Source organism: Caloenas nicobarica, chromosome 8 (assembly GCF_036013445.1).
Source record: "Caloenas nicobarica isolate bCalNic1 chromosome 8, bCalNic1.hap1, whole genome shotgun sequence".
Taxonomy (NCBI): domain Eukaryota; kingdom Metazoa; phylum Chordata; class Aves; order Columbiformes; family Columbidae; genus Caloenas; species Caloenas nicobarica.
Genome location: NC_088252.1, coordinates 2,233,999 through 2,251,658, shown reverse-complemented (window position 1 = coordinate 2,251,658; position 17,660 = coordinate 2,233,999). Strand labels below are relative to the sequence as shown.

Sequence of the window (17,660 nt, the reverse complement as noted above, 5' to 3'; positions counted from 1 at the left end):
GCTGAAATTGCACCAGCTGTCCTAACATCACTCCCCACTGCACTTTGAGCAGAGCTTCAACACCATGGCCATGGGTTAATAAATACCTACAGGCCAGGTTAGATAAGGCCAAAGCTTTGTTAACATCCTCCCTCCCATCGGGAGCATTTCCTACAGCTCTGGTCCCAGGCTGGCTGCCCCAGAACTGGGCTGGGGGGCACAGCGATGCTCGTCCTTCACAGCTTCAGCTTTTGTAAGCGATGTGCTCAAACCTGCTGTCACCATCACGAAAGCGCTCCAAAATACACACACGTGTGCAAAACCCGAGCACGGTGCTCCAAACACGTCAGAAAGGCATTCCGAGCTCTACCACAAGCGCAAAGAGATGACTAAACAGCAATATACTCCAATTTAGAGCCTGACTTCTGTTTCCCCTTCGCATTTCGACCACAGCAGCAGCACATGTAGAAGCTGTTCAAAGGCTTCCAGAAGCATCTCTGAACTCACAATACAGACTACTTGGCAGCTCAATACTATTTTCTTTTCTTTTCAATTTCTTACTTTTATTCACACTTGACTGCTCTGTCAGACAGACAGGTCTTCTCCCCTTCACATCCAACATCGCAGTCTTAAAAAGTAAATCTTTTACTCTGAGTATCGTCACCACAGCAGAGTTTTTCAAATATTCAATTTATACAGTCTCCCTCTTGCACAAGTAGGCAATGTTGCCCCTGCCAGAAACACGTTTTGTTGCAAGGAGAAACAGATGATACACAGGTATGCTTTTGCAACCCTGTTTGTTTAAATGCATGTTCACTAGGCTTTGCCTGTGACATAGTCGGGGACCAGGTGATGCTGTCCTTGCTCAACATTGAGTCCCTTTTTTCAGCAGGCACTAACCTGAAATTTCTCTGAACCACCTCTGAGCACACTGCATTTCTGCAGCTGTCTTTAGCTGACTGTGGGTTGTTTCTTGGTTGGTTGGTTTTCCCTTTCAGGCTTTATATAGTCTATGGAATTATCCGTCTGTGGAACCAACTTTGAATATCATCCACGACCAGACGAGGCTTCCAAAAAACTAGGGGTTTTTTTGATACAGCATTTTTTACTGTTATTTTGATAGAACGGCATAAGACTAATTTCAGTGGATTTTTGCTGTCCTTCACCACTAGATAATGAAAAAATAAATGAACACCTGCATTGTGCAGAAATGTTTAAGAAACAAACAGTATTTCCTTTCTTTATTAGTGATGATGAAACATTATTTGAATTAGTAAGGAAGCCAACAGGAAACAGCTTTTTCTTTACAAGGTTGTGTATCGGGTACTTCAGAAGGCACTTGAAAGGAATTCAGTACAAGGATCGTACCACTGCACGTATGCCAAGCCCATTAAGTTATGCATTGGTTTCCTTTATTAGGTCTCATCCAGACAAAACAATTTCTGGTGACAGTTCTCAGTGTGCTACTGAAGAGAGCTCAGAAAGAGTTCGGTTTTACACCAACTTGGTGTTAAGCCAAGTCATCGTGGCCCTTGTACCGTTCCTCTTCTGAACCTGCCCGTGAGAAGATTTTCATCTACACACATCCCGTGGTGAAGCCCCCTCGCTACGGTACATCCCAGCCACGCAAACAGTTGGGAACTCCATCCACTACATTCATATTTCAAGTACTGTGACAACGCTTGATCACAATTTTACTACATGGTTTCTGTGTTTTAAGTTACAATACGTGCATTTAAGAGACTTTTCCTACAGGAATATTCAGATTGTTCTCCTTTGCTGCCGTATAGCTCTATTTTCTTTTCACATAATGGGACACCTAACGTCCAGGAAAATGTAAAGTAGTAAATTGTTTTTATAATACAATTTAAGCTCACATCTTCCCTTAAAAAAAAAAAAAAACAAACACCACACAAACAAACCACCACACACCAAATGTCTCTCAATAAAATGGCTGCAGTTTTACCTTTCCCCACCCAATACCACATTCCTACATGGCATCAAAAAAGTCAAGCCCCCAAACACAAAATAACAGGCTTAAAAAAATATATAGTCGAATCAAACAGTACAAAATTGCAAAGCTTCAATTACTTTCTTTTTAAATCCTATAATAACTTCAGATTTTAAATAGTGAATTACTAACTTTCTCTTCTGAGGTCAGACAAAAATAAGTCCTAAGGCAGCTTATTTTGCCATATTTAGGAGAGTCAAACCAGAGCAATGACAAACATCTGGCTATGATTCTTTCTGGAATTTTGACTATTTCTTCCAGGCCAGGGAAGAAAAACACTGAGCTGACTAACACAGCATCTCGATTCCTTCAGCACAGCGCTTAATAGGATTCAGGAGCAGCCTGTCCTCCCACTTCCCACATATTTAAGCTGTTAATACTTTTACAGCACAGAGGGAAAAAAGCCGTTGTGGAAGGGGGGTGTGAGCAGGCGAGGGGAGCAGCTGCGGCCAGAGCCCCCAGCAGCCACCCGGGCCCAGGCCCAGCAGGGAAGGCGGGCGCTGGGCTCAGGCCTCGCCACGGCCTCTCTGAAAAACCATTTCAGAGCAAGCATTTCAGTGCCCACTCTCCATTTTTAAGAGATGCGTATTTTACTTAAAACTGCTCAAAACCAGCATGTTAAGCTGCATAACTTCTGCTTCAGCCCTAATGAAGTTGTCCGGGGTACTAACGCTACCCTAAGAATTTAGCGATGAGCGGTATTTTCCAGTGTGCGCAAGCTGAAAACACCCTCTGCAAACTACAGGGAGTCGGGAGGCACGTACAAGCTGTCAGACCACTGCCTCCTCCAACCCAAAACCCTCCCGTGGTCCCAGCCCAGCTTCCGAACCCAGCACCCTCGACTGCAGTGTCACAGCCACGGCCCCCACGGTGCGTCAGGAGCAACAGGCAGCACAGAGCTGCCGCTTTCGTGACACCTTTTCAGCTACCGATGCCTCCAAACTGCACAGAATCTACAATATGTAAACACAGTTATTCTATTCTAAACATAGAGATGGAAAATAATTTTGCACTTTTAATAACGCAATTTGTAAATTTCAATAAACCAAGGAAGATGCTGAAGGGAGTGGAGCATCTCCCGTGTGAGGAAAGGCTGAGGAGCTGGGGCTCTGAGCTGGAGAAGAGGAGACTGAGGGGTGACTCATTCATGGGGATCAATATGGAAAGGGGGAGTGTCAGGAGGATGGAGCCAGGCTCTTCTGGGTGACAACCAGTGACAGGACAAGGGGTAATGGGTACAAACTGGAACACAGGAGGTTCCACTTGAATATGAGAAGAAACTTCTTCCTGGCGAGGGTGCCAGAGCCTGGCCCAGGCTGCCCAGGGAGGCTGTGGAGTCTCCTTCTCTGCAGACATTCCAACCCGCCTGGACACCTTCCTGTGTAACCTCACCTGGGTGTTCCTGCTCCGGCGGGGGGATTGCACTGGATGAGCTTGCGAGGTCCCTTCCAGTCCCTGACATTCTGTGAAGAGTCGTATAGGTGGCCAGCAGCGACACTATCACTATTGGACAGGGTAATCATCGAGTAGCTTTTTTCAACTTTGTATATAATAAGTCACTTAAATGTTGTAGCAATATAACAGTAAGTTTCACAGGGTACATTGGTAAACTCCGATATAGACAGGAGCAGTGAGAAGAAAATACCTACTAAGAAAATACAGGGGAACAAAGTGCAATCTTGTTTCCGTGGCCTGTGGCCATGAGCGGCAGCAGGGCTGAGCGTGTCCCCCAGCCACACACCGGGGTGGGGGGACAGGGACACCTCGCCCAGCGCCACAGCCGCATGGAACACACTCCGTCCTTTACCTGCTTGGTAAGAAAATGAGACCAGAAACAATCACCTTCAAGAAACTGAGTCAGGCCCAAGGAAACAACAGGCCTGGTAGAAATACAGAAAACAGGAAAAATCCTGACAAAACAGAAAAGCATTTTCCTAAGGCCCAGCTTCTCACTTGGAGGCATCAAAATGCTTGCACTAGAAGAACAGAGAAAGACTTAAACCATACTTAACTTCAGAGCACGGTGAGACTGCACGATCCCAGCACAAGAAATACCATATATTTGAAATCTAAGGCAAATTCAAACCAACATAAAGCCAACTCGTACTACTAACACATACATAATACCAAGACAACATTTTACTGAGAAGTATGTTATTATATTAAAAAAAAAAAAAAAGGAAAGAACAGGCTTGTGTGCTCAAAGCAACATGCAAGAAAAGCTCCAGCTGAAGTTTTCCCATTGAGCAGAGCAGGCAGGCAGACCTGGCTTTGCTGAGCGCTAAGAACTGAGCTATGATTTTATGATGGCTATTACAGTTCAACAGAATTCATTCTCCAGCAGGTGAAAATACAGAAAAATTCTACTACAATACAATGCATACGCATTTCTCACTCACACATTTTATGTTTAAGTGGAAGTAAGCACAATTGAAGACGTGCCAAGTCTTCCCCAAACAGAGTTTAATAAACTTGAAGCATAGTGATCTAAACTTTTTCTGAGGCACTTCCTCGTAGCATAGAGCATAATTCACACATGAAAGTAAGCACACGTACTTCCTACATGAGGAACAATGGATACATCAAATATTAAACATCACATCATGGCAGCAATTCCATTAAATGTTTTATAAGCTGGTGCAAAGAGAGAACCGGGTCAGAGAGGCAAAGCTTGCAGTCTGCCTGCCCGCAGACCCCAGGAAAGTACTGCACTGGAGAACGTCACTGCAAGATGTGGTTAGTCTGACCCCTTTTTTGTTGACTAAACCTGCTATTTCACTTCCTGGGATTTTCAGACAGCATCAGCCTCTCATCTATCACCAGCATCACTCTCCTTCCAACAACGCCTTGCAAAACAACCCCGCTTTCTCTAACCAGGCTCACGCGCTGCACTCCTTGTCTTCCACAGCCCCTGCGGCTGTCGCTGTCGTACACTCAACCTCCAACTCTACCAAAAATCAACAGAAAAGCTTTCAGCAAGTGTAAAACACAACCTCCTATAGCCTAAATTCCTATAGCCTAAGTTGTCCTTTGTTGCAGTACATTTTATTGTCTTCCATAACCAGCCCCAAACAAATATAATTCCACCAAGTGGTCATTTCGGCAAATTAAACCCAGCCCAACACCTTCTGCTTAAGAATCTACCACATTTTAATGCTGATCAAAGGCCACCAAGTTTAATCTCTTAAGAAAATCAGGAAAGCTGGCAGAAATTCTATTGTAAAACCCTAATTACTTTGAAGCGTGTCCACGGTCTGAATTAAATTGAATTTCCAATCATTCACCTAGTAGTCTGCAAAACCACCCATTTGGACAGACTTGGCATGGAGGGAAGAGGACAGATAACCTGTGATATGGCACATGCGAGATTTGAACCAACTGAACAAGCTGGTTGTAAAAAGGGGTAAAAAAAAAAACACCCACAAACACAGCTCATGAAAATAATGAATATTCCAGCCTAGCTTTGGATGGATATGTTTCATTCTCTTTTCTGTTTTGGGAGGGAAAGGAAAAACTATAAATACCTAATTTGCAGTTTTTAAACTCTAGAAACATTTGAGCATTCCTCCATCCCCTAACATTCAAAACAGATTCCCCAGAGAGGAGCTCTGCCCCAGCATCCTTTAAAACCAGCTCCCTCTCACTGACTAACAGAATTCATAGCTGGAAAGAAAACCTTCCAGTATAGATGGTGAGAGCAGAGACGGTGGATTTTAGACAAAAGACTGGAATGTAGCTATACTGAACTTGTAACACGCTGTTCTAGGTACAACAATAACATGAAGACCGTCCTTCCCGATTTTGTTCTCATCCCATCTGTTACGCCACCGTGTCAGTCTCTTTTCTTGCTCTTTGGTGAGTTAAAAAAACCCAAGCGATGGGGAAGAGCTACCAAACGAGAGTATCCACCCACACTCACCAGGAGATAAGCGAGTGTTTTAAATGCATCTTGGAGAAAGCAGCGGCTAACGAGGAAAAGCTGCATAGACGAAATCATTATTGCAGCTCCTCTGTGCACCCCGTACAGCTAAAACTGCTGATGGGGCTCATTTTAGGCAGCTTCACAAACGAGGCATTAAGCAGGGCGCTGGCGCCAGCCCCCCCGCCGCAGCGCTGACCGCTCGGCCCTGGCAGCCTCTTCCACCAAACACCTCTCTTTTCCAGTTAAAATTATTTGCAGCATTTTTTAAAGACTGAAGGGAAAATTATTTGAAAAGGGAAGGAAACACCTTTTGCCATAAGCTACATCTCCATTAGAAGGCAGTGACCTATGAGAAACGCCTCCATGTCCCACTACACTGAAAAATTATTGCTGACCTGGATCAATCCAAACAAGCCTCATGAAGCAGGTAATGAAGACAACACCACCTCTCATTTCCACAGCAGTGGAAAAAAATTGCAAAGGCAAAGAGGAATGGGCAAGCAGCACTGCAATCAGAGCCTCCATCCTTCTATGACAGCTGCTCAATTATTAATTTCTCTCATGGCTTTTTTAATAAACATCTGTGCTAGCCCACAGGACCTATTCAGCAAACGCAGCTGACTTTGCCTAATTCTTGCCCTCAGTCCCTGAGAGAAAAATTTCATTTTCCATCACAAACAGCAGTCTGCAGTTACTGCTATCCCGCCAGTCCACTGAATAAATTAGGAGGCTGAGGGTTACAATTTAATACCTCATCCCTGTTTGCTACCTCATTTAGACAAAAATAAAGGAGATGTAGGCAGTGTATTAGTGGGACTAGTGCTAGAGTTGCTGACTATGGACCTTTTTGCGCTCGACGCTCCACAGATGAACAAAGGATGATCCCTTCTCTTCACCGCTTGCAACACTGGGCAAAAATTTAAGTTGCTCTGGTTCCGACCTTGCAAAGAAGAATAGTACGATATTAACTATGGCCTCAGCATGCTATTATAGTTGCCCAAATTCAGGTGTTTCTGTGGATGTTGTAGCCAGAGAGAGCTTTCCAGGTCAAAAGAGGAAACTAAGATAGCTCCTAATTATGGGAAAAGTCAGGTAATGGGAGAAAACAACAACAAAAGCACTGCGTTGTGGGCCAGTCAGGGGATGAAGCCAAGTACCTTCTTGCAGGAGACTCCAGGTAGAAGCAGCGAGAAGCAACTACATTTGAAGCCACAAAGAGAGGAGCGATGCAAAAACCATAGGAACTGCTGCGAGGAACAAGGACTGAGCAGGGAGACTCTCACTGCAATGTGTGAAGTGGTACATACACGGCAAGAGAGGCTAAAGCCAACGAGAGGGTGATCACAGCAATGAGGGTGTGAAATGCACTGGTAGTCCTGGATGGGATGAGTTTCAGGCGTTCAGTTAAACAGCACCACCCTAGTGATGCCTGCAGGAGGTGGCTGCTGAAGGAAAGGAAGGAATCGGAGGTGAACAGAAACTATATTATTGTCAGGTGAGACTGGAGTCTGACTCACAGCGGTCAAAAAAATACCATGAGTGAGGAATTTATGGGTTTTTTTACATGTGAAGCTTGATGTTGACACATAAATATCAAAATCAGGTCTCACAAGACAAAAGCTAATTTTATTTAAAGCCAAGAGACAGTCAAGAGTTGAGACATCAGAAAGAACCAAGCCACAGCTGAATTTGTGTTCGGTGGAAAAACTAACAAAGTGCTGTAGGATAAGACAAGGGGTTAAGGACAGAGCTAAACTGGACCTGCCAGAAGAGAAATGCAGATAGCTGGAACGATGTACAGTCAAGACTGCTCCAGTGGGCAAAGAAGAACCAGGTCAAGAGAGTTTCAAAAAACAAGCAGTAAACCGTAGTGAGCGCAGGGGAGAGTCGAGGGGAAGCACAAGAGTGCTTGGGGAGCAGGGGAACCTGCATCCTCAGCCGTCAGGGGCGAGCGCGGTCAAAGGATTTCCCTCCAGCAGCAGATCAAAGACAAGAAAGCATGCTTGGCCGTGTCAGAAGAGCCAGAGAAGAGCTTCCAAGTAAGATGATGAGGGTAGGACTCCTGAGGGAAGTAGATGGTTTGCAAGAGGAGGGCAGACAGAGTTGGTACGAATATGACATGGAAGAGAAGGAAAGCATCTATGTTAATATATAGGAGATTTCTGGTCATTGACTTCATGTCATAAAGCAGAAACTAGGACCTATAAATTCTTTCTTGATTTTAAAAAATTACCGGGGGGTGGGGGGGGAGGTGTTGCTTTTTTTTTTTTTTTAATTCTTTAGAATTGAAACACAAAAGCACCAATGTCTACATCAACTTGGGGCTTGGGGGGGAAACATCACACTTCAAAAGAACCAAAGTCAGCATATGGGGTTTTTTTAAATATTCTAACATACTAAAAAAAAAAAAAGAAAAAAAAAGAGGCTTTTGTGTTCTATGCAGTAAACAAGGGCTGGATGTCCTCAGGGAGGGGGACACAGGCACAGCCTCACACGTAACAAAATTTAAAAACAACAACAACAACAAAAAAATCAGAGCTCATGTTTGAGAGTCAAGCAGCTGGACAGCAATCTGGAGGAGACTTCCCCAAAAGTCACTATTTCTTTAGTGCTCCACAGACATCGTTTTCACTCTATTTGGAAAAACCTGCTTATGCAACAAACTAAGGCTACAAGTGCTAATCATAAAGTCAGTTTGATACTAATGTAGAATAGCTGATAGCTGAGTGTCTCCACTAGAACAGAGCTGTTTTCCAACAACAAATCTTTAGGCAAGCTAAAATTAAAAGTCTGAGGTTAACACTGAGAATGAAATAAGAATATGAAGAACAAAAATTGTCAATTGTTTAAAAACAGAACCACCCCAAAGGGTGGCAACAAGCAAAAATGTTCAAACAGGAGCAAGTTTACTTGAAGAGGACACAAACCACTAAAATAATTAATAAAAAGTAGTAACTAAAAAAAAAAAACCACTTCTGCTCTCCCAACTGCCAAATCAAAAAAGCTGCATGTGGCTCAGGAAGCACGAACAGTTTGGCAGAAGACAGTTGGTGTTCCCTCAAAGCAAATAACAGTTAAAGCTTCTTGTGACAGTATGTACTTGCATTTAAAGTCTGTTAAAAATACAAAGCATCTGTTATACTTAAAAGATTTTTAAAAAAAAAAGAAGATGTGCTACTCATTTCACTACTTGTAAGCAGGTAAAATCCCTACAGGAATCTCTATTCAGATATTGAATAAACGTCCCTGCTCTGTATGGCGGCACATCCTGTGAGCTTTACATTACCGGAGGCTAAGCGTACTCAAAATGGGTTTAAACCTCTCCTACCTCAATGTCAAGTACTTCCACCGTGTTGTCCAGCATCTTTATTTTGATCAGCAGGTCCCGCTCCTGCGTTTTGGCAGGCGATGATGCCATCGCAGTGGAGAGGTTCTGTCCCGGCTCCAAGGTACTCACTCCCGTGGTCTTCTGGACACCCAAACGAGAGCCAGGAGTCTGCAGGACTCTGTATGTTCCTTCTATCTCTCCCATCTTTCAACAGTGAGCAGAAATCTGGAAGAAAATAGAGGATTACAACCTGAAAGATAGTTTTCCACTGATATCTCATATGAAAGTACTACCCACTGAAGCACAATCGCAAACGAAGTCCTTATTTAATGCTCTTCATCCCACTACCAAAAGCAATACTCAAGTTGATAAAACTCTGGTCAAAAATCCAGCTGCTGGGAAGAAAAATAGGCAGCAAAAAATAACCCCAAAACTATTCTGAAACATGGTTAGGAAATAGGATAGTCAAATCTGTGCCCTCCACCCTCCTTACACACTGACATTTTCATTTCTGATTAATTTTTCTGCTGATTTAGCTCCCTAAACCAGGCGCTGCTGGCAGCAGGAGCGAAGCCGCAGGCAGGAAGGCAGGACTCTCACCGGTACCCAGCCGTGCCACTGACTCTGCTGAACGTCGGACCGCGCCCCGAGATAACAGGAATAATTAACTTTCTTCATCCCCCAAAATGATGACTCACGCAAAACCGTAACTATTCCAACCAATGCTGGCAGCTCGGAGCCTTCATAACAGATTTGTGCCGCAGATAACAGTTCTTCACCTTCTTAACAAACCGGTGCTGTACCCAGATTAAGTCAGCGGGCAAAAATCTCAATCACGGAAATCTACACCAGTTCAAGTAGGCCGATTCCTGCATCATGATCCTTACTTTCATGGTCTGGTGGCAGTTGTTGCAGAGAAAATGTTTAATTTGACATGGGGGAAAAAAACAAACCAACAAGGTGCATGCGGGGGGATTGCAGCAGGGTCTGCGCGATCGCAGGACACAACACGCCCAGCGAAGCCACTGCCCCACGCTCAGCACGGGCACCAAGTATTTGCCAACAACGTGCGAGGCATTCAGCAGCAACGCACACGGAAACCAACAGGCTCCTGGGTGCTGCTGGTTGCATTTCCCAAATACCACGCTAGGTCAGAACAATCGAAAGTATGTGGATCCCGCCGCTGGGACGGCCTTCGCGTGGCCACCACACTACAAACAATTCAATGAAGTGTTAGATTATTGTGTTGTAATAAACATGTTTTGTCTCAAAAGGAGAGAGGCAGATCATGAAAACGTCCCTTTGTCCCTCTGTGCTTTGAGTAGGTAGGCAGCCTGCTCTGGGGGGTTAAATGGAGCCAGCCTTATATGTCGTTAAAAATTAGTGGGAGGTTTTCAGTTTTAATCCTTGCACACACTGAGACTGGTCAAACACTTTTCTGGCTTTTAGACCAGTTTGCTTCAATATCACTCTTCTTTTTTCTCTTTATGCTTGCAGACCCATGAAAGTGTCCATGCAATGTCCAGTACCTGACCTGCCAGTTTTAGGTGACACATTAGCAGCAAGTGTCTTTCTCAGACCATTTTGTGTATATGCTTTCGCCAAACTTCCCAGCTTGTGTGACCACACAGCCAAGGAGCAAAACTTTTAGGTCACGAATTTTAAAACCACCACAACAGCAAAAATCAGCAGAGACAGTTGCTCAGGTTACACATCTAACTGCTAAGTTCAAGAGAAACCGCAAGTGGGTGCCACCTATATCCCCTCAATATTGTGTCCCTTATAGCTTAACCCTATGGTAAGGTTTTGTTACTGCCATTCAGGAGCTCGTGAGCAACTGAAGTTGCCCAGAATCAGTTATACTCCTCATAAGGCTATTTATTAGACAACCGCTCTTAAAATTAGCACGTCGTGAACCCATTCATCCCGATCTGAATCAACAGCTACTGGAAGGGACAGACACTGCGGCTACTCAAAAAAGGAAAAGCCGTGCGTGGTGACAGCCAAGGCAGCGTCCCCTCCAGCCGGTGCCCAAGGGCAAGGCTGCCCAGCCACCCCACCCCGGACCAAACCAGGAGCTCGCGGCTGCTTTCACAAGCTTTGGTTACCAGCCAGCAGAGACCAAAGTCATGTCAAACAGAAACTGCAGGTGTCAAAGTCCTTCCTCACAAATGTTAACAGGAAGAATGAACTCAACGGGGCTTGGCCTCACATCTTGCTCAGACATTCCTAAAAATATGTACCACTAGACTAGTCCCTGGCCAGCACACACTCAGATTTTCAAGGTCTAACAAGCACCTGGGCAGAAAACACACACAGAATCACAGAATGTTAGGGACTGGAAGGGACCTCAAAAGCTCATCCAGTGCAATCCCCCCGCCGGCGCAGGAACACCCAGATGAGGTTAAACAGGAAGGTGTCCAGGCGGGTTGGAATGTCTGCAGAGAAGGAGACTCCACAGCCTCCCTGGGCAGCCTGGGCCAGGCTCCGGCACCCTCACCGGGAAGAAGCTTCTTCTCATCTTTAAGTGGAACCTCCTGTGTTCCAGTTTGTACCCATTGCCCCTTGTCCTATCCTTGGTTGTCACCAAGAGCAGAAGCAAGGCATGTTTCCCCGGAAAGCAGAGCCCTGCTTACCGTGTGGCAGTCGTGAGAACCTCCCCCCGTGCCACATCCAGCGCTCTCCAGCTGCACACCACTACTGCTGGTACAATTACTAAAAATCCCCAAAGAGCCTGGCTTGCTCCAGCTGCCTCAAAAACCAAAAGTGTGAGGAGTGTTAACCAAGCAAAGCACTATTTCCAGTTTCACTACTGATTATAGTTACATATTAGGCTTTACCTAAGCTGACTACATATGACGTTTCTTAACCAAAAACCTTGGTGCCATGATTGAGAAAGCATACCAGTCAAAGGGGTGACTAAATGAGAGGTGGAACAAGAGGAAAGAATGAAGCATGAGCCAGGCTGCAAGCACCAGAGGCTCTATGGGCAGCGCACAGAAAGCATCCAACAGCACAGGGAGCCTCCCAGCCCAGGAGAGCCAGAACAAGGTCTCATTTACCTTCTCACCAATGCAAAACTAAAATGTAACGTTACCACGATATCAGCAGTTTCAAGAAAAAAAAAAATCTTCCTTGCATTCAGCCACCCTGAACTTCTTTGCATTGAGCTCATCCCAATAATTTCCTATAAAGTAACCAAGCACCAAAGCTAAATGAGCTCCCTGAAGCACAGTGTCAGAACGACTGTTGCTTTCAGCTCCAAGGGAGTCTGAAGGAGCAGGCAGGAATAAAACTTACAAAAATAAGGTACCTATGTACTTTTTGTTGCCTTTCTGAAATAGCTTTGAAGTCGTAATGAATTTTACCTGCTACTTGGATGGAATAAATGTATTTTTCATAAGAAAGACAGCATTTTTGCAGCTAGCAGCAAACCTGAAAAGACAGCTCACACCTGAGCATATGCCCGTGCAAGATACCCAGGGCTTTCAAAGGAACTTCTCCAAGTACAATGTCTTTTGGTCTCTGACAGGGTCACTATGACGCTCCGTCGCTCACCTGTGCAGAAGGTTGCTCTGAAGTCAGGCTCCTGGAGTGAGCAGGGGGATCCCTGCGGGAGGGGATCCCTGCGGGAGGGGATCCCTGCGGGAGGGGATCCCTCGTGTGTGGTGGGAGCCCAGAGGGAGCACTCTCAGCAGGAGCTCTCAAATCAGGTCCCTTCAGCCCACCAGATGCAATCTTTCCTCTTTTACCTCTTTCGCTAGGCAACAGCAACCCGTTAACAGCCCTACAGCAAGCTGGCACCAACTGACGCATCAGGAACACAACTGAAATGAAGACAGACATTACGAGTGTCCCAGCCGCACCGGGAGACACCTCTCCCCGACACTCGGACCGCTCGGTCCCGTTAAGTGGCACCGTCCCCGGGCACGGGAAGCCCCTCCTGGCTGTCCCCGCGGGGAGCGCGGCCGCAGCGCCGGGACCGCCCGCTCGCCTGGAAGGAGCCGCGGGGCGGGGAAGCGAAGGGCCGCGGCGGGTCCCGCAGGTGAGCGGGGCCCGGGGAGCGCGGGGGCTCCTGCGGGTCCCCCGCGGGGAGCGGAAGGGCCCGAACACCCCCGGCCTAACGACAAAGTGGCGAAGCCGCCCAGGCCGGGCCCCGGGAGCGCGCCGGGCGGCACGGCCGAGCCGCAGCCCCCGCCCTCGGCGCTGGAGGATCGAGCGCCGCAGCCCCTCCGGCGGGGGCAGGGCCGGGCCTCAGCGGAGCCCCCCGGCCGGGGCCGCACCACACGGCAGCGGCCGCCGGAACAGCTCGACGCGCAGGCGGGCCGAGTGGCGAGGCGGGCCGGGCCAAACCGCCGGGCTGGGGCGCGGCTCGCCGGCAGCCCCGGTGCGGGGCCCGCCCGGGGGCTGCGGACCGGGCTGCGGAGCCCTCGGCGCCCGCCCCGCTCCCCGCGCCCCGCCGCCCTCACTCACCTCAGCGCCGCCGCTCCCGCCTCGGCCCCGCGCCGCCCGCGCGCACTGACCCAGCGCCGGCCCCGCCCCGCCCGCCGCGCGCCGCCAGTGGGCCACGGGGCGCGGGGGCGGGGCCGCGCGCGGCGGCGGGAGGGACGCGGAGACCCGGGACAAACGGGAACCCGGACAAACGGGAATCCGGACAAACGGGAACCCGGACAAACGGGAACCCGGGACAAACGGGAACCCGGACAAACGGGAATCCGGACAAACGGGAACCCGGGACAAACGGGAACCCGGACAAACGGGAGCCCGGACAAACGGGAACCCGGGGCAAACGGGAATCCGGACAAACGGGAGCCCGGACAAACGGGAACCCGGGGCAAACGGGAGCCCGGACAAACGGGAACCCGGGACAAACGGGAACCCGGGCAAACGGGAACCCGGACAAACGGGAATCCGGGACAAACGGGAACCGGGACAAACGGGAACCCGGACAAACGGGAACCCGGGACAAACGGGAACCGGGACAAACGGGAACCCGGGACAAACGGGAACCGGGACAAACGGGAGCCCGGACAAACGGGAACCCGGACAAACGGGAATCCGGGGCAAACGGGAGCCCGGACAAACGGGAACCCGGACAAACGGGAATCCGGGGCAAACGGGAGCCCGGACAAACGGGAACCCGGGACAAACGGGAACCCGGACAAAAGGGAGCCCGGGATAAACGGGAACCCGGGACAAACGGGAACCCCGACAAACGGGAACCCGGGACAAACGGGAACCCGGACAAACAGGAGCCCGGACAAACGGGAATCCGGGGCAAAGGGGACCCCGGACAAACGGGATCCCGGACAAACGGGAACCCGGACAAACGGGAGCCCGGGACAAACGGGAATGCGGGACAAACGGCAACGCGGGACAAACGGGAACCCGGGACAAACGGGAATGCGGGACAAACGGGAACCCCGGGACAAACGGGAGCCGGGACAAACGGGAACCCGGGACAAACGGGAACGCGGGACAAACAGGAGCCCGGACAAACGGGAACCCGGACAAATGGGAGCCCCCGGACAAACGGGAGCCCGGGACAAATGGAACCCCGGGACAAACGGGAACCCTGACAAACGGGAACGCGGGACAAACGGGAACCCCGGGACAAACGGGAGACCCGGGACAAACGGGAACCCGGACAAACGGGAACCCCAGGACAAACGGGAGCCCCGGGACAAACAGGAACCCGGGACAAACGGGAGCCCGGGACAAACGGGAACCCCGGGACAAACGGGAACCCGGGACAAACGAGAATCCGGGACAAACGGGAACCCGGGATAGCCTAGAGCCCCGGGACAAACGGGAACCCTGGGGCAAACGGGAACTCGGGACAAACGGGAGCCCGGGACAAACGGAACCCCGGGACAAACGGGAGCCCGGGACAAACGGGAACCCGGGACAAACGGGAGCCCCGGGACAAACGGGAGCCCGGGACAAACGGGAATCCAGGGCAAATGGGAATCCGGGACAAACGGGAACCCGGGACAAACGGGAACCCCGGGACAAATGGGAGCCCAGGACAAACAGGAACCCCGGGACAAACGGGAACCCGGACAAAAGGGAGCCCGGGATAAACGGGAACCCGGGACAAACGGGACCCCGGACAAACGGGAACCCCGACAAACGGGAATCCGGGACAAACAGGAACCCGGGACAAACGGGAACCCCGGGACAAACGGGAGCCCCGGGACAAATGGGAACCCGGGATAGCCCAGAGCCCTGGGACAAACGGGAAACCCCGGGACAACCCAGAACCGGGGGACAGCCCGGAACCCCAAGACAGCCCGGAGCCCTGGGACAACTGGGAAGCCCGGTTCAAACGGGAAGCCCGGGACAGCCCAGAGCCCCAGGACAACGGGAGCCCCGGGACAAACGGGAATCCAGGACAGCCCGGAGCCCCAGCCCGCTCCTGCCGCCGTCCGAGCGCCCCAGCGAACGGTGTGACCGGAGGAGCCCGTGCCCCGGGTGCGGGGCCCAGGGGACTCCAGGCCTCCGCGCACGGAGCATCCGGAGCGGCAGAGGGACGCGAGAGCATCCCGTACTCTGCCCGTCCCGCTGGGGCTTCTAGGATTATAAAACCAGAAAAAAAGTAAAACCCAAAGTGTATTTTTCCAGCATGAGGAGGTTCTTCAAAAGAACATTGATGCCTAACCCTCTGGTGCCAGAGCTGTGGGGCAGTTGGCTCCCAGGGGGGCTGTCTGTCCCGCTCCCCGCCCCAAAGTAAGAGACCCGAAATCCCGCAGGTGTCCTGTCCAGGGGAGCAAAACACCAACGCGCTCTGTTTGCGGGGCTGAATGCTGCTGTGGTTGAGACACCAGCCTCTTCCCCAGCCACTGAGCTTAAGGCAAAAAGTCTCAGTCGTTTTGCTTTGAATAACGATCATTGCAGGTCCGCCTTTCTTTTACACCAACAGACAAATTTTAAATAAGGATAGAAAGGGCCACAGCACTACGGAGTGGGAGAGAAGCCGCAGGTGCCGCACGCCCGTGCTGAGCTCCAGAGGCACCGGGCACTGAAGACCATGAGGGGCTGAAGACCATGAGAACATCCTCCTCCTCCTCCTCCAGCGAGCTGCTCCCTCGGGAGCACAGACAAGAACCAAACGCTGTAGGAAACGGAGCGCGGGGTGAGCAGGGCGCTGCACCCCCCGCCTTCCAAGTCTGCTCAAAATCGGCCACCGAGGCTGATGGACCCGGGGGCACCAAGGGGAACATCGCACCCAAACCGCCCCGCTGGAGTCTGCAACAGACACGAGAGAAATGCTGGGATTTCTCTAGGGAAGGACTGATGGCCAGTAGCACAAGAAATGCCAAGAGCCACCTTGTTTCTGAGAACTTGACCTTTTCACAACCATTTGAAAAACAAAATATTAGCGTTGCATATGACTTTTGTATTAATGAAACGCATAAATCATGCAGAACAGCCCTTTGAACCGGGAGAAGCTTCACCACTCTCACCCACAGAAAGAAGGAACTCACAAATTTAACGAGTACTTCCAGACTAGCAACATTCTCATCTCTTAAAAAGAAATTAGACAGAATGTTTTAATAATACGTCCCATTATTTCTTCTCCTTAAAAAGGGAAATGGAGCTGGAGAATCGCAGGCACACAAAAAAATTAAGAAAGCTGCAAAAGCATACGCAGCATTTTAGTAACTCCATTCGTAAAAACATTCGTGATTCCAATAAACTTAAGTGCTTCATTACTGAAATGGATGTTTCAGTAACCTGTTTTGCCTGCCATTTGCATTGTACTTCCATAGGCAATGAAAACCAAGTAGCCCATTTTATTTGCAGCTCAAGCACTAACATAATTTCACATCCTTTAAAGTGCAGACACTTCAGAGTAATCTTAATTTCAATCACTAATTTTAACATCTGAAAAGAGCACAAAAATTTCCTTGTGCAAAAAGCCAGCTGTTGCTAAGCTGGAGAACAAATCTGACGAGATCACTTTGAAAGCAACCTACGACAACCATCACAGAGAGGAAGCAACAATTGCAGACACAGTAAAGTCTTTAGAAGGATCAATACCCTGCTGTTCATACTTTGCTGCCTATCGTTCACACAAATCATAAAACAACCCAGCAATGAAAGGCGCAGAAGTGTTGAAGTGTCCCCATCCCCGGCGCCCGTTTCTACACGCAGCTCATTTCTACCCTTTCTACTCACCACGGGCAAAAAGTTCTTTTTCATCATCGCACGAGGAGTTGGGCTGGACGCACAGGTATTCCTGCAAGAGCAGTTTGCTTGCCATGAACCTGAACCGTACGAAGTCTCTCCTTTTCATACCCGCCTTGCCAATTCTTCAGGGCAGACAATCCCACCCGCGCTGATAGTACCTGCCAGCTATTGCTGCCTCGATGCTAAAACATAAGAAAACTATAACGTACGTATCAGTCACTGTAACA

General features: G+C 49.2%; 1 protein-coding gene across 4 annotated transcripts in view; it reads right to left on the bottom strand.

Annotated features, from left to right (window-relative positions):
* Window positions 1–13,771, bottom strand: part of FARP2 (FERM, ARH/RhoGEF and pleckstrin domain protein 2) — a 79,976-nt gene extending 66,205 nt beyond the window's left edge. For all 4 annotated transcript variants that reach the window (XM_065639803.1, XM_065639805.1, XM_065639804.1 and 1 more), the window contains exons 1-2: window positions 13,714–13,771; window positions 9,241–9,465 (exon numbers count right to left, since the gene is read on the bottom strand). In XM_065639803.1, the coding sequence (XP_065495875.1) occupies window positions 9,241–9,444 (204 nt within the window). In that variant the 5' untranslated portion in view covers window positions 9,445–9,465; window positions 13,714–13,771. The remainder of the gene's footprint in view (window positions 1–9,240; window positions 9,466–13,713) is intronic.
* Window positions 13,772–17,660: the final 3,889 nt, after the last annotated feature.